Genomic DNA, 16247 nt, shown 5'->3' on the forward strand with positions numbered 1-16247 from the left:
TTGTTGCTTTTCATGTTACCTATTTAATTGTTAAGTACCGCGTTTGATGCCGTGTTGGTTTTTGTCGCAATATACTCTCACTGGTTTGTATTGATTTGATTATCATCATTTCGCCGTGTTACCGATTTGAAGTTGTCATCCCATGGCTATGTGGTTAGCCCCTGACTTGCCTAGTTTCCCACAACTCATTTTGGAAGGTGGTCACGTTCCCCTGACTTGCCAAAGTTAAAGTCGTTACTAGGCAATCACGTTCCCCTGATTTGCCTAGTTTCCTTTTATGTTTTGCATCTTTCTCACTTTGCTGTCTAACCTGACAACTGTACAATGCTTGTCATCAAATTTGTATTAGGGTTGTTGCGCAACAATTGATGCCAGGCACCTGGACCGAGGAGACTGGCTTGGACATTGAGGTAATAATTGCTGAGATAACAAGCACATCAGGAAAATGTGTGTAGGGCTATGACTGTTCATCTTACAACCTGTTTTATGGCACAGGGTGTTCCACAACAACTATATGGCATCGACTGTGGAGTCTTTATGGTCATGGTGAGTTACCATGCTCCATTCATTTGCTTTATCATACCTTTTTTAACACACAGCATTTTATTTTCTAATGTTATAATGGCCAATTTTTTTTCTAAGATGACTATAAACTAGTATTAACTGCCTAAGCATGCCAATTGCTGGTAAAATCACACCCTGCCTATGATCACAACCCAACATTATTACATTCTATGTTCTACAGTACTCCTGGTACATTACCATGGACGCGCACTTCGATTTCAACGTTGTAAGTACTATCTGTGTGCTAGCGTCAGTATTTAGAAGCAGCATCATAATGGTTATGTGGTAAACTTCATTTTAATGTTCCTCTTCAGTTGGATATGCCTCATCTCAGGAGGTGGTGGTGCAAGCTCCTTTTGGACAACTACGGGATTGAAGGGTATGGATCTTAACCTACAAATGCAAAATAAATACATTTTTCATGTTGGCTTGGCAACCCTGTGTGTGTGTGTGTGTGTGTGTGTGTGTGTGTGTGTGTGTGTGTGTGTGTGTGTGTGTGTGTGTGTGTGTGTGTGTGTGTGTGTGTGTGTGTGTGTGTGTGTGTGTGTGCGCGGTGCGTGTGTGTGTGTGCGCGGTGCGTGTTTTTTTTTCTTTGACTTTCTTTCTGTCTTTCTTTCCCTTTCTTTCTACTGCAGATGTGGCAAAAGATTCTGTCATTTCACCCAAGGTGAAATGACACCAGATGGTGAATGGACTCCTGGCACCGGTGTTCCGGGTAACGCGGAAGCGGAAGCGGAAGGTTTTGACCAAGGTAAGAAGTTATGTTTCTTATATACACCTATTGCTGTAATAACCCTAACCCGAAATATTGTAGAAGGGGCCCCTGCGAGATGTTTGGCTGCGCCCCCACACACACACACACACACACACACACACACACACACACACACACACACACACACACACACACACACACACACACACACACACACACACACACACACACACACACACACACATCTGCTCTGCCTCTGGGTCCCAATTCTGGGGGCCCTCTTCTCCGTCCCCTTAATTTTGTACTTTTTTTTGTGTTAACTTATACCTGCCAATGCCTCTTGTGTTTCCCATTTTTAATAATAATTGTATCCCTTAATGTTATTGCACATATTTTGTATTTACTTTTTTATTTACTTTAAATGCTTTGTGTAATGACCTTCCCTTTCTCTATAATAAAAAAATGTAGCCTACCCTTATGGCCTGAGTCATGTTTCCCTTACTAAGAATTCCCTATCGTATGCATAAGTATTGTCTGTAAACAATACAAGTGGAATAGGGGCGAAAATTTACAATTCTAAGGCTTGTATCCTTTAAGTAACTTTACTTTGTACCTCTGTAAAGCCAAGTATATGCATTTGACATCACAGTTATCAGTAAATGCAAATTCGGTTTCTCTTCATTACTCTTTGGTCAGCCTGACATTTTCAGAGTAAATTCCAATAAATATTTTTGTGAATATTAAGAGCCAGAATTTAAATGACACCGCCCATGAGCAAAATATTACACTAACTTTTTAACTCCACTGTTAGTACTGTATATATAGCCAGATACAATAGGTCAGATGACTATAGTTGAATAGTTTTGTTCATCATTGAAAACTCATCAGTAGTAGCCTTCGTTAGCATACCATTGTGTGGTTTTGCGAGAGTAGGATGTCAATTATTGTTTTTTTTGCCGAGTACAGACACAAATAATTTTTCTTTCTTCAAGGCAGATGATGTTTTCCTGAAGGACACAATTGAGGCAGCAGCATGGTGCCAGTTGCAGACCTTCACCGACCACGTTTCTCTCCCGATGGTCATTGGGGTGGAAGGTGCAGAGCAGCAGGCATTATTAGCAGAGCTGAAATCCGTTGACCGCAGTTGCCCGGAAGAAAGCCTAAACAGGATTGAACCGTTCCAGTTCTTCTTCAATTCAAAGAAGGACTACGAAATGTTCTGTGTGGAGATGTTTGACCGGAGAAAGCTGAAAGTGTTTGCTTCTTGGGAGTAGCGACATTTTACCCATTGTTTTAATTGAACTGGGGGACCGGGGGCTGATTCTTTATGTTATCATTTATATAACCAGTTCTAAAACCATTTTCATTTGTCTTTATAAATAAAATGATGTCACGGTATTATCAGTTGTTTCTTACCAACTTGATAGTCTACACCACATTCTGTGCACATTTCACTGCCAGCCACTCTGACATGGTTAGAGTGGAACAGCTTCGTAACAGAAGAGTTAACGATGACGTTGGAAAATTACTCCCCGATCTCAGTAGGAAATCACAATCCTACGTTACTCCCCGATCTCAGTAGGAAATCACAATCCTACGTATTACGTCATCACGCTGAGAGGAAATCACAATCCTACGTATTACGTCATCACGCTGAGATTGGTCAGTCGAGGGGCGTGTATTTCCCACGAGGGGCGTGTATTTCTACACGGGGCGTGTCTTGCCAGGACGCAGGACGCAGTCGGACCCTATTGCGTAAAGAGGCCACTACCGGATGTAGCTCTCCTGATGTCGCTCTCCTGAGCTACATCCTGTTACGCAGGCTAATAACTCGGCCGGGGATTGGTTGATTTAGATGATTGACACCCCGTTTTAACCGTAAGAGCCAATAGATGTTAGGGGCAATATCGAAATGTGGGCCAGACACATGATTGGCTAACAGTAAGGAAGCAAATACAACTAGCGCGAAACCAACTTCGATGCATGCTTCATGAAAGGAAGGCATCTTACACTAAGAATAAGTGAGGTTCACATTAAAACTGGTTGTAAACAAACGCAGACATGTTTGACGTACTAAAACCGGAGTTTTTTGCTCTCAAGTACAACTTTTCATCAAAAAATCGCAAAGGTAAGACAGAATATATGTTAGTCTCTGTCAATAAGTGGTTGTATACCTATGTAATCTTTGGCTGCTGGTTCACTGACTTCTTATCGTAGGGCCTTGACAGTGGTAATGTCGAACTCGTCATGGTCTTAGCTTTCATTTGAGATGATATTTGTTTGTGTACAATGAAGTATGGGTGCGGTAGCAATGGAAATGTGGAGAGTGGGTTCACTTTCTGACGCTATTCAGATTTTGATATTGGATAATTCATATGCTTGGCGTTTGAGTTGTGTTTGGTGTGTGTGTGTATAAATATATGTGCTTGTAGCGGAGTTTCTCGTGTTTAATTTGATGTGCAGTATGACTATTTCGACATAATAAGGGCAGTGTTGTAGGCATTTCGCTGCGAGAGTGATCGAGAGTCCCCAAATATGGGGACCTTCGAGCTTAAAACCATAATCTTGGCCTTTGCTGCAAATTAAATTTTATAATAACCATGGTGTAGTGACTACATTATGGGTTCGTGTTCCCCTCTTACTGATCGAGTGGGAGGGAACCGGCTATGAGTCACCGGGTCTAGGGGGACTGTTGATGCGGTTGCACGAGTTGTTCTAGCCATGCGCTGTGAGTGATTGTTGTGCTCCGTTTCTTTAAACGGTTATTATTACGTTCCCTACGTCCTCCTTTTCCTCTGGCACTACTATATATATATATATATATATATATATATATATATATATATATATATATATATATATATATATATATATATATATATATATATATATTAGTGGCGGCTCGCCTATAGAGGGCGCTGGGGCGCCGCCCTTCCGCCGACCGGCCATCTTTTCTTTTTTAACTATATATATTTTTTAATAATCTTCTCATTTTGAGAATTAATCTATTTTAATTGCATTCGAATAATGCATTTACTTTAGAATATCTTTAGAATCCCCCATGATTACATTTTCATTCACTGTCATGTTCAACGTTCATCTTGGTGAAGTAGATGTCTTCCGTGGGGCACTTTTCACTCAGCCCCACATGCCTGAATTATTAGCCAATGGTTCCCCCGTTGCTAGGCAGAAAAGTACATAATTTCGCCCATCAGCGTCGTCGAATTGTATGGCTTTGGGGCGCTCAAGATATAGCCCCAAGCGCAGTGCACCGTCCACTGCGCGTAACCGCGGATTTGCTATTACCTCAGAGATCAGCAAGATGGCGACTTTGAGTACTGCTACCACTGTTTCCCTGTGAGTTCAGCTAGCCCCAAATTCAGTTAAGTCTTTGCTTATGAATCCCTTCGAAAGAAGAGCATTTGCAGAAAAATTGCAAGTAAAAGAAATCGGAGCAGAAAAGCCAGAAGTGAACATGACCCAACAAGCAAGAGAAAAGGATAGAGCCTACAAGAGAAGTTTTTCCAGAGTTTGGTTCAGGCTTGGCTAACTAGCTGTGGGTATGCCAATGCAATTTTTTTGCTTTCCTTGTATACTTTTTAAAACAAGTGCGAGTGATAGTTCGTGGACACAGACAGGGTTGACAGACCTGAAACATCTGTCAGAACGGATTAAAAAAACACAAGCGAGCAAGAGTGCATATGAACAACTGTGAAGCTAGCCATGCTAGAGGTAAGCAACTTCTATTTATTCCACTAGCATATATGTATTTCCCTTGAGATGGACACTGGTTGCAGACCCTCACAACCTCCCCCCACCCCTTTCAAGTGTACTGTATATAGTTCTCTGCAAACCTATGGTGGGACCAGGCCTTCATTGTGCATATTGTATATAGTCCTCTGCAAAGCTATTCAGTACATACTGTATATAGCTCTCTGCAAACATGGTGGCATCAGGCCTTCAGTGTGCATATTGTATATAGTCCTCTGTAAACCTATTCAGTGTACATACTGTAAATAGTTCTCTGCAAACTATGGTTGCTTCAGGCCTTCAGTGTTCATATTGTATATAGTCCTTTGCAAACCTATTCAGTGTACACACTGTATATAGTCCTCTGCAAACCTATGGTGGCATCAGGCCTTCAGTGTGCATATTGTACTGTATGTAGTCCTCTGCAAACCTATGTTGGTATCATGCCTTAAGTGTGTCAACAACCACACACAAAAGTTTGCACATTTACATGAATTTTGTGGAATTCATATTTCATTGTATTTGTCTAAATGCATACTAATGCAGACTGTAGATATATTTATGAGTGACGTTTACCAACACAATTACACAGTTACTTGGCCGTAACACACTCACCCATTCTCTCTCTCTCTCTCTCTCTCTCACAGAGAGAGAGAGAGAACGCTACCTTGTGTGTAATTCAAAGTTATTGTTGATGTATCTGCATATATCTCTTAATGTTGCTGATTTCTACAAGGCAAAAAATTTACTTAAAACTTAGTTCCCTGGCCCCATTCGTCTTTGTAAGTAAATGTTATTTTTTTGCCTTTACTATTTTGTCAGAATGCACCAGAATGCTTCGTTTGTTTGTGAAAATCACAAAAAATCTGGTGGGGGAGGATGCCCCCAGACCCCCCTACAGGGGTTTGGAATGCAAACGTTCAGCCCCCCCTCAAATAAATTCCACCAGCCGCCACTGATATATATATGTATATTGTAGCGGGGCAGTGGGTGTGGGGTTTCCACGCTAGGGCTGTCACTTTTTCCAAAAATGAAATTCGAACGAATTTCGAATGTCCATAATTAATTCGAATACATTCGAATACATTCGACCCCCCCCCCCCCCATAGAACTATTAAAAAAAAAAAAAAAAAAACACGACAACGACTGTTGTCGTGTTTCTTTTTATTTCTTGTGGAAATCACGTATACCTACTGAATTCATAACAGCACAGGATAAAAACACATCTTTGATAACACATTTGTAAACACAACAAGAGGAAGCTCCGACACACAAGTGCGGCTGTCTTTTACGCATTAACAATAACTGCTCGGAGCGCGATATGCGGAGCGCATGTCGTCCATGGCACACACAGCCTATATAAACGAACAATCTGTGAGGCCGACCTCCAACACGGCATGCTGCTCTTTTGTACTTGTAAAGAAAATTACAAGTAGTCTCGCAGCTCTCCGTTACCGCTGCAGCTGCAGCCGCTACAGGCTGCCCATCGCGCCCAGCGCAGCAGCGGACTTTTCTCCCTGTCGTGTGCGATCAGTGTCGGTCTCCGTTTCAATGAGCTCGTGTGTGGCTTTCAGTCACGAGATGTTTCTGTGCAGGGGAAAGGTGGACTAACCGGGAGAAGCGGGGATCCAGGAGGGCCGCTTTATTGAGGAAAAGCCACTCGCCGCTCTCTTCTTTATAGCGCATTTTTACAGTTCGAATGGAGAATTACACTTCGAATTCGAACTTTTCACCCCACCTTCGAACGAATATTCGAACTTCGAATAAAAAGTGACAGCCCTATTCCACGCTACCAAGTTGAACAGATATTATGACACAAACACAGCAGTTCCAGTGCAGAATGGTTTATTTACCGAGTAAATGAAAACCAGGTTGGGAAAAAGGGTCATCCACCTCCTATGTGTTCCAGTCCGTCCAAAACCTGCCACCTGTCTCTCTCTCTCAGGGCGTTCCGTGCTTCCAGGCGATCACACAGATCCTGCCTGTCCTCTGCTAGCCCTAGCTTCTCTTCCAACTCCAACCTCCCCACATGTCTGTTTGCTAGCCCTCTTAAGCCCGAGCACCCCTGCCTAACGATCCCCAGGCTTGCCTCGTTAGAGGGAGGAAGTCCATATATGGCTTGGGGGTGGAGCCAGCAGGTTGCCAGACCTACCACTCCCCTCACTCCTCCCTGGCGTCTGCCACAATATATATACATGTGTGTGTATATATATACATATATATATATATATATATGTATAGGGGTGGGTATCGTTCAAAATATTTCGATATGGTGCTAATTTCGATACCTTGGTTTCGATACCGGTTCGATACAATACTTTTTTCGATACCTGAGGCCTGTTTCCGGTAGCTGGTTTAACATACTCTGAGTTTAATCCTGCGCTCTGAGTTGGTTGACTCAGAGTTCAGGGTTGAAAAGCAACTCTGGGTTTTCGGTTTCAGAACAGGTGATCAGCGTTGGGTTAATCAACTCTGAGTATGTTCACTCTGGGTTGAGGGCGTGCCTGTTGACTATAAAGAGCCATCATCAATGGATCTCTGATAACATGATCAAACATGGAACAAAAGCGTAGATCCACTTACTTTTCCCCCACGGAATTGGAAATTCTAATGAACGCGTATGCCGAACAGTTACCCATTTTAACAAAAAAAAGCAATTCCGCCGCGGCAGCGAGAGAGAGCTTGGCAGTAAATAGCTGAACAAGTCAATGCGTCAGTAAAATAAATTAGTAAAATAAAATAAGAGGAAAGTTTAATATCTTCCACTTATTCAATATGTAAAGTGTGTGTGTGTGTGTGTGTGTGTGTGTGTGTGTGTGTGTGTGTGTGTGTGTGTGTGTGTGTGTGTGTGTGTGTGTGTGTGTGTGTGTGTGTGTGTGTGTGTGTGTGTGTGTGTGTGTGTGTGTGTGTGTCAATTTACGCAACCCCGAGTTGCCCCACGAGGACTTGGCAGCAAATGAAGATGAAGTACAAAAATATAGTTTAAACAGGTAAACTAATGTTTAATTGAAATCAAATCAATTGTGCTGTTTTGCCTGCTCTACCTAATTTAACAGATATTCAACATGTGATGGGCCTATATTTAAGCAGTAAATGTAAGTAGTACATTTCCCAGCCACCCCAACACTGCCAATATTTAATAGGATTTAGATATATTAGAAGGCTACACCTAGGCAAAATGCAATATATATATATATATATATATATATATATATATATATATATATATATATATATATATATATATATATATATATATATATGTCTTCAAAATAGCGCTTACTGAATATTAGGGTAACATTTTCAAAAGATGCAAAAGGATGCTTTGGAGATCCAAATTTTGGAACATAAGTTAAAGGTGGGGGAGGTGCAAACTGGGATACTGTTCCCTGCTCTAAAAACATACCCAATATAAATTACTTAATTTTTTTTGTGCTTTCAGGAAATAAAGGAATCCTTATAATAAGTAGATTGTCTTTATTAGAACACGGGCTGTGGTGGGACAAGTTATTTTGTTGAACAGTTTACTCAAAGGGTTTTATTTCAGTGAACAATGCAGACGATTATGCTGAGCATGTGCATGTAGAGAAGAACAGCATCTGGTTAAAAGCAGTACCAGGGTCTTTTCTGCCTTGCATTCTTAAAATGAGTTTCTTGACTTGCAGCAGTTATAGGTCCGTGGTTAGTCAGCTACTCTGATCATGGGAAAGCCACAACGTTGAAGTGACTGTACAGAGCGGGTGGGATACTCGGGGCGGATCATTCTGCAAGCGTTAATGGCGATAAAAAAACAAAACTTAAAGCATGCCCCCGGTGCGTTTGACAGTTAAAATGGGGGCTGAGAAGGTGGTCTAAATAAATGGTAGATTGCGCTGAAAAACGATAGCGCTCGGGAAGAAAATTATCAGGAAAATAAATTATATCCAACCGGGGTCTTAATAATCGTTCCTCACGGAGATTCCTTCTGAGGATCGCAGCAGCCTCTACGTCCACAGGCTCTCGTAGAAAAGGACATGCCATTTCTAACACTTCCTTCTGTCGGAGAGCTGCCTTCAGCCTTATAGACAACAAACTCAGAGTAGGTCTAACCACCTCCCGAGCAGGTTAGACCCACGGCGTATGTTGCCGCAGCAACTGACTCTCGGTTGCGCTGAACCTGCTACCTGAAACGGAAAACCCAGAGTTTCCACTAACTCAGAGCGAACAAACTCGGGGTTGCCTCAAAACCAGCTACCTGAAACAGGGCTCTGGTGACTGAAGTCCCGTCGTCCTTCTTAGCTTTCTTAGCTTTACAGTCAAACACGGAGCAGCTGTCCGACCGGAGGTTAATCTTGTGCATTATTAAATGTTTCGCAAGATTTGATGTGTTGCCGTCTTTCGCCAGCACGACTTTTTGGCAAATAGAGCATCTGGCTCTATTGGTGTCCACCTGAGCGAAGTGGAGCCACACTTCGGACCTTTTAGGCATTATGACAACGTCAAGAGTGACGTTACGCTACAGCTGACAAAAATAGTGACGGTCAAGTAGACAAACGTGTCTCGCGCTCCGAAAATGGGACAGCCAATCACCAGCGACTTAAGATTCGGAACCACTAATACCACATGATTATTGGCTCACAGACGTAGCATTTACCCAGAAACAGTTGAAAAGGATATTACTATTGGCAGACAGGCTGGGATTAATTTCATTGAGTATCGAAATACGGCACCGGAAAACTATTAATGTTTTGATATTCGATAGGATCGGAGCATTTCGGTCGGTGCCATAACCGGATCGAAATTCGATACCCAGCCCTATATATATATATATATATAAAAAAAAACGGTTCTGGCACAGTTCACAATTTAGGGATATCACTCTGCAATAAAACATTTGTCCAAGAGTATTTAAGAAAATTAGGAAAATTAACCTCAAGAAAATAACATTTTTTATTCACTACATTACATTTATTTGCAGATACTTTATACTTTCAACAATGAAGATGAACCCCAAATAGTGCTTCCCGATCACACATCTTAAAATAGGAACAAAGCAAAGCAGCCGTCGTAGCACTATTAAGAGCTACGATATAAAAAGAAGAGCTGGAGATTATTTTAAACATATATATCAACATATATTTTAAGTGGTGGAAGAGTGACGGTAGACGGTAGACGTTGCGGTGGCTCCGCCTTCGGTAGCGCATCGACTCTGCTGGCCGGGGATCGACCACTGCTGTTAGGAAGAGCAGCACAAACCATCCAAACCACAGCTTTATCTTCATGTGTTACACATTCCACAACTAAAATGAGATAACAGTAGAAACACAACAACGCTTATGCTGCACAAAATGGTTTTACAACATAACAGTTAAAATGCAGAAATTCTAAATTCAATATCTATTATATTCTCTCTTTATAATTAGATTTCAAGCAAAAGTGGCTAAAATGTTGTCATGACAAAGCTAGTTGACGGCCGAACAACTCCGTTATTCTACACTTCCTCTTGTGATATTTCATCCTTCGAGAACCTAACCTAGCTTCTCTAAAATCAATACAAACTTAGATTCTTTCAGCCTCGTTAATATGAGGTGTTATTCTCAACCACAAACTCACTATTTGGGAAATGACGGAAGAAAACTGAAAAATAATTTCCCTAAGGGGACAACTAATAAACTAACTAACTGATTAAAGCGCTTTAAGTGCCTTAAAAAAGAAGGCTACATAATTGCAATTAGGGCTGCAACTAATGATTATTTGAATAATCGATTAATCTGTAGATTATTTATTCGATTAATCGATGAATCTGATAAAAAAAAAAAACTTTTTTAATTGCCGCATCTTTATTCAAAAACTGAACATTACTTCAAATTCACAGTGCAGACTGAAGTGTAAAAACACCAGGTTATTGCTCCAACGTCCCAGAACTATTTGAAGTAATATTAAATAATAAAACAATTAAAAAAACATAACTGGGATAACACAAAAAAAAACATACAATGTATGATATACTTTTATATGTATACAAGCGATGTCGATGGTTAACCGGTCAAACCTATTGATACCATTTTCGAGACTCCTTGAAATAGAACTTGTAATATTGCTTTAATTGCTGATAAGATGATGATAGTTCAAGATAGGACATTAAACGGGTCATAATTCTATCTTTACTATCTATTTTATATTACTGGGAAAACAAGTTTTCACCAAAATCTCTATTTTTATTTCTTTCTGTTGCATTTGAACGCATCAATCATATTACTGAGCCGACCTGAACACATCGCATTTGACACTGTTTGTGACCATTGGTCAGTTTTTTTTTTTTTTTTTTAAGCTAACTAGCTCTATATCCTGCCGATTTTAACATGGATTTAAAAACTGCATTACTATTTTTAACTGACGGGACTTTCTACACCGTCCGGTTGTGTGATTACTACCGCTGCTTTGAATGACTGTTGATGCACGCGGTGCCGACTCCGAGCCCGTCTGCACAACGTCTGCAGCAGCATCAGCTGACAGTTTTCGGTTGGACTAGACGGATACTGAGTTGAAGGAGTTTTTTTAACCCAAAGACAGTGAAGGTACAACACTTCGATGTAGGCCTACAGTCCAGTTTTAAGATATGACCAAAATACAAGCTGTGGTCGCTCACACTAAAGCTCGCTGTGGGCGTGCATGAACCATGAACCAACCTGTCGGCGGCTGGCTGTAAACAGTGCTGCGCCTATGAGTAACTTATTAATCGCGCGACACAACGAATCGACGACCAAATTCGTTGCCAACGCATTTAGTAATCGATTTCTATCGATTTTATCGATTCGTTGTTGCAGCCCTAATTGCAATTAATTATTAGATATTCATTTATAAGGTAGGCCTATATGCTAAATGACTACATTTAAATGTAAAACTAAAAATTTAATTGTCCATTTTCCCATCCAATTATCCAACTCAAACAAAGTAAATTGTCTCCCACATGTTATAAGTCGTTTGTGTGGGATGTCCTTTGTGAGGTGGACTTGCTGCTCAGACTAGCGGGTCTGAAGTGACGTGCCAGACAAGGCATGTTCTTCAACAACAGCTTCCTGAAGTGACTCTGAAACCGCTTACCCACAAAGGAGTAGAACATGGGGCTGATGCAACAATACAAGAACGCTATGTTTCTGGTCACGTACAACGCATAGTTCAACGCCTCGACCTGATCGCACTTCCGGTTTGCATCGTCGGCTGTGGAGATCTGAATGGCCTTCAGCAGGATCACGATGTTATAGGGAGTCCAGCAAACGAAGAAGGTGAACATGATGATGAATATCAGCTTCACCGAGCGCCATTTCTCCCTCATGCGAGTGGACATGATCCGCACGGTGATGCAGGTGTAGCAGTACATCACCATGGAGAGGGGCAGCAGGAAGAAGAGGAGGAACTGCATGTAGTAGCTGACCAGATTCCACTGTTCGACGACGTCGGCGTGGTCTCCTGTCTCCTCACACATCAGGCCGTGCTCGTGGTGCTTCCGCACGCCTTTGAACACCAGCTCATTGAGACTGGCCAGCACACTGATGAACCAAACGATCAACGACGCGCCGATGGCGTACGCCCTCTTCCTGCTCTTGGCAGCGGACACCGCGTGCACCACGGCCAGGTAGCGGTCAAAGGTCATCAGGGTGAGGAAGAGGATGGAACTGTAGAAACCAATCAGATGGGCACTGCTGACCAACTTGCAAAGCACCGTGCCGAAGATCCACTCTGAGGAATGGTATTTGGCCAGGAAGGGGAAGCTGGATGCAAACAGGATGTTGGAGGTGACCAGATTGATGAGGAAGATGTTAGTGACGCTGTTGACCTTCTCAAGCTTGACGATGATGAACAAAACAAGCCAGTTGCCTAAGTAACTCAGGAGGAAGTTGATGTAGTAGAAATAAGGAATGATGGCCGAGCCCAATTGGTTGACGTTTGATGCAGAGCAGAGTTCGACGTGCTCTTTATCCACATAATCTGGAACGCTTGTGTTCTCACTGTTGTTAGACGTATCCCACGAATAGTCATCCTGCTCATCCTCCATGGTTATCGCTTAAACCTGTGGTAGATGGAAAAACATATTAATAAGTCTCATATGATTGAATGCTGTGCAAATCGATGTATTCATCTACATGGGTGATATGCATTTGAGACGGAAGGCTGTGCCCATCAAGCATTAGCTGCTCTGAAGTGGAGCTTCAAATGACAACACAATTAAAACACTTTTATGCTTTAATGGTCTGGAACAGTTAAAAGAACAGAAGGGATAAAAACACTTGACAAACGATTAACATGTGATAATCTATAATAATCAGTTCTAATATAATATGAGAAATATTGAACATATTATTAATATAATAAGCAAGACAATAGCTGAGAGCTCTACAGTGACAGCTTTCAGGTATCAAACATATTGCTTCTCTGACTGCAGGTATATAGTTATAACACACACTGTGAATACAATTAAGGATCTTTTCTATGCCCAAATCATGTTTTTTACTCATTTACATTCACATTTAGGGCATTTAGCCGACGCTTTTATCCAAAGCGACTTACATAAGTACATTTGTCATAAGAAGTGCAACAATATATCGCCAATATATACTCATTATTTGACTGGTTGTAATTGCAGCTTGAATTTGTCTTCTCCATTCTTTAACATAATTACAAATGCTAATAATTGATTGATAATAATAATGACATAATGCTGGAGGTGGACGGGCCACCGTCTAGTCATTTTAGTGTAAAGGGAGAACTTAATTTGGCTTTGAAAAGATTCTTCTTAAACAAAATAACTCACCAATTGATTTCCGTATGTGGAGGAGTGGATGAGTGAAGAGCTGTGGGTGTTAGCATAGATATGAGGGTTAAGGGGAAGGCCTTAAGAGGAACTGAGATATCCTCCCCATTTACATTACGCAGCTATAAATGGACAACTCTCGCACATACGATGATTCTGGCACCGATACTGAACAGAAGCTTGGCCTGGACTTAATGTGTTTTATACTCATACTTTACAAAGTCAAATATTGATGATGATGTAATATACAGGATCGTTTGTTTAGCACTTTACATACAAATACTACAGCTTACTGGTACAGGCTGACCCTAACGTGGTAAACATAACAAGACTGTTTGGCAGTACAATACATTTGGATGATTATCATAATTAATAATCATAACATGGCTTGCTGGATTTAGTTTAAGATGTATATTGTAATGAGTCTGGTGATTTTAACTAGAGGCAGTGGCATTGGCTTGAACACGGCTTGTTACGATCAACACCGGAGAGTTACGCAATAGCAGAGCAGGGGGGTGATTCAACACTAGAGGCTGATGAGTGGGCACTTCTCTGATCTGCTCTGATGCATGCACACACACACACACACACACACACACACACACACACACACACACACACACACACACACACACACACACACACCAGATGTGTTATCTCGTTAACTGTTATAAGCTAATCATAGATTCATGCCAAAACAGTGAGGTATCAAGAATTTTAGCACCCACATGCACGACACAAAGAGTTTAAAGGTTCAAGAAATGAGCCCTTCTAACAGGAATGTCTCCGTCCCTCCCTATTGCGTCTCTCTCTGCATCATCAGAGTAAAGAACACCGAGCGCTGGCTTGTGCTCGGTGGTAAAACAGGGACCATCAAAAAGACACAATGAGACACAATAATGCGTGCGTGTGAACGTCCTGAGTGTAGGTCGGTTGAGACAAGGGTTTTTTTGGCCCTAAATCATTTCAGGGGTGAATGGTTTGGGAACCACCGACCTTGAGGACGGACTGCTGCTGAACCAGCTAAAGCCCTGGCCTGGTGCGCTTCTCTCCACACACACAGCTCATCTGTTCTTCCCCGGGGTCATGGGGAGCTCTCCCTTGCCCTGCAGATGGTTGTAGTGTTGGGCCACTGCTTTCCCTAAGAGGGTAACCCCCTCTTAGGGCAAAGGCTTTGCGGAGACGTTAATCGTTGGAGGGGGGGGGGGGACCATGCTAGGAGTACGGCCCCTTGCCGTAGTGCTCCTGGCGCAGCTGGCCGTAGGCCTGGTAGCAGGAGGCCATGTCGCAGACCCCTGGGCCACCACACATTCTGTTAGAAATACACAACCGCTGTCACGGTCATCTGGCCGTAGGATCAGAGCCCCATGGCCTCTGACGGATACCAAGTCACTATTCTGCTCGTTAGGTCACGGTCCTCGAACAGAGGCACAGGGCCTCTGTTCGTGGACCGTGACCTAACGAGCAGAACAGTGACTTGGTATCCGTCGCTGCCAAAGGGGGCGTGTTTAAACGTGGCAAACGTAGGCATCGCATTTGAAACCTGTAAGCCCTGTGTTAGTGTCTCTAGGGCACAGAGCTCGCACCACATACATTACATGCAGGCACTCGTCCACTGCACCTCAGAGCCTGGGTTGTATGTCAGTGGTCGGTGCTCCACCCTCCTGTCCCAAACATTCCTGATGGAAGTCTTGAGAGGACATGAAACCGCTGCAGGGACAAAGTTGTGTGTGTGTGTGTGTGTGTGTGTGTGTGTGTGTGTGTGTGTGTGTGTGTGTGTGTGTGTGTGTGTGTGTGTGTGTGTGTGTGTGTGTGTGTGTGTGTGTGTGTGTGTGTGTGTGTGTGTGTGTTGTTGGGAAAAATAACCTGATGAGCACATCATATGGCAGGCACATTAATATATAGTCGACTCTTGCTCTAAACCCAACGAACACATAACACAAACATGATAATATATAGTCAGGTCAAGGCCGGAGCTGAAGGCCCCATCTCCCAGGCAGGCAGATGGTGGACACTCAGACAATGCACCAGTATCATCTCCAGAACGGGAGAGCCACATTAATTTATCACACAGGAGACACCTCGAAGCTCTCCCTCACTAGAAGGAACACATGCAGATACTAGGGGCCTGAGAGCCACATTTAATTTACCACACAGGAGACACCTCGAAGCTCTCCCCCACTAGAAGGAACACATGCAGATACTAGGGGCCTGAGAGCCACATTTAATTTATCACACAGGAGACATTTTGAGAGCTCTGCCCCGTTAGGAGGAACCAAGAGATACACCTGCCCATACCAGGGCCTCAGAGCCACATTAAATTACCACACACGAGACACTTCGGGGGGGCACTCCCCCGTTTTAATTTATCACACCAGAGACATGAGGAACTCTCCCCGTTACGAAGCTCTCTCAGGGCCTGGGAGC

At 42.5% G+C, this 16247-nt stretch overlaps 2 protein-coding genes and 2 long non-coding RNA genes across 4 annotated transcripts in view; 2 read left to right on the plus strand and 2 right to left on the minus strand.

The window, feature by feature from the left end:
- Positions 1-1116, plus strand: part of LOC132462306 (uncharacterized) — a 1508-nt gene extending 392 nt beyond the window's left edge. The window contains exons 1-3 of the long non-coding RNA XR_009526790.1: positions 1-546; positions 746-790; positions 879-1116. The exon at positions 1-546 is cut by the window's left edge and continues 392 nt beyond it. This is a non-coding gene — a long non-coding RNA (uncharacterized LOC132462306). The remainder of the gene's footprint in view (positions 547-745; positions 791-878) is intronic.
- LOC132462372 (KN motif and ankyrin repeat domain-containing protein 4-like) overlaps positions 1-16247 on the minus strand; it is a 38684-nt gene that overhangs the window by 21560 nt on the left and 877 nt on the right. The window lies entirely within an intron of this gene.
- The window catches only part of LOC132462376 (uncharacterized), a 53150-nt gene continuing 39968 nt past the window's right edge, over positions 3066-16247 (plus strand). Inside the window, exon 1 of the long non-coding RNA XR_009526825.1 lies at positions 3066-4011. This is a non-coding gene — a long non-coding RNA (uncharacterized LOC132462376). The remainder of the gene's footprint in view (positions 4012-16247) is intronic.
- On the minus strand, positions 9926-13083 carry LOC132462371 (C-C chemokine receptor type 3-like). The gene has a single exon (XM_060057863.1). It carries the CDS (start codon positions 13062-13064, stop codon positions 11982-11984), a length of 1083 nt encoding a protein of 360 aa, XP_059913846.1. The 5' UTR covers positions 13065-13083; the 3' UTR covers positions 9926-11981.

Source organism: Gadus macrocephalus, chromosome 8, assembly GCF_031168955.1.
Source record: "Gadus macrocephalus chromosome 8, ASM3116895v1".
Lineage (NCBI taxonomy): Eukaryota > Metazoa > Chordata > Actinopteri > Gadiformes > Gadidae > Gadus > Gadus macrocephalus.

What these genes read in the sequence shown, in the direction of transcription:
- LOC132462371 (XM_060057863.1), bottom strand. Translation starts at nt 13,064, where the DNA reads ATGGAGGATGAGCAGGATGACTATTCGTGGGATACGTCTAACAACAGT.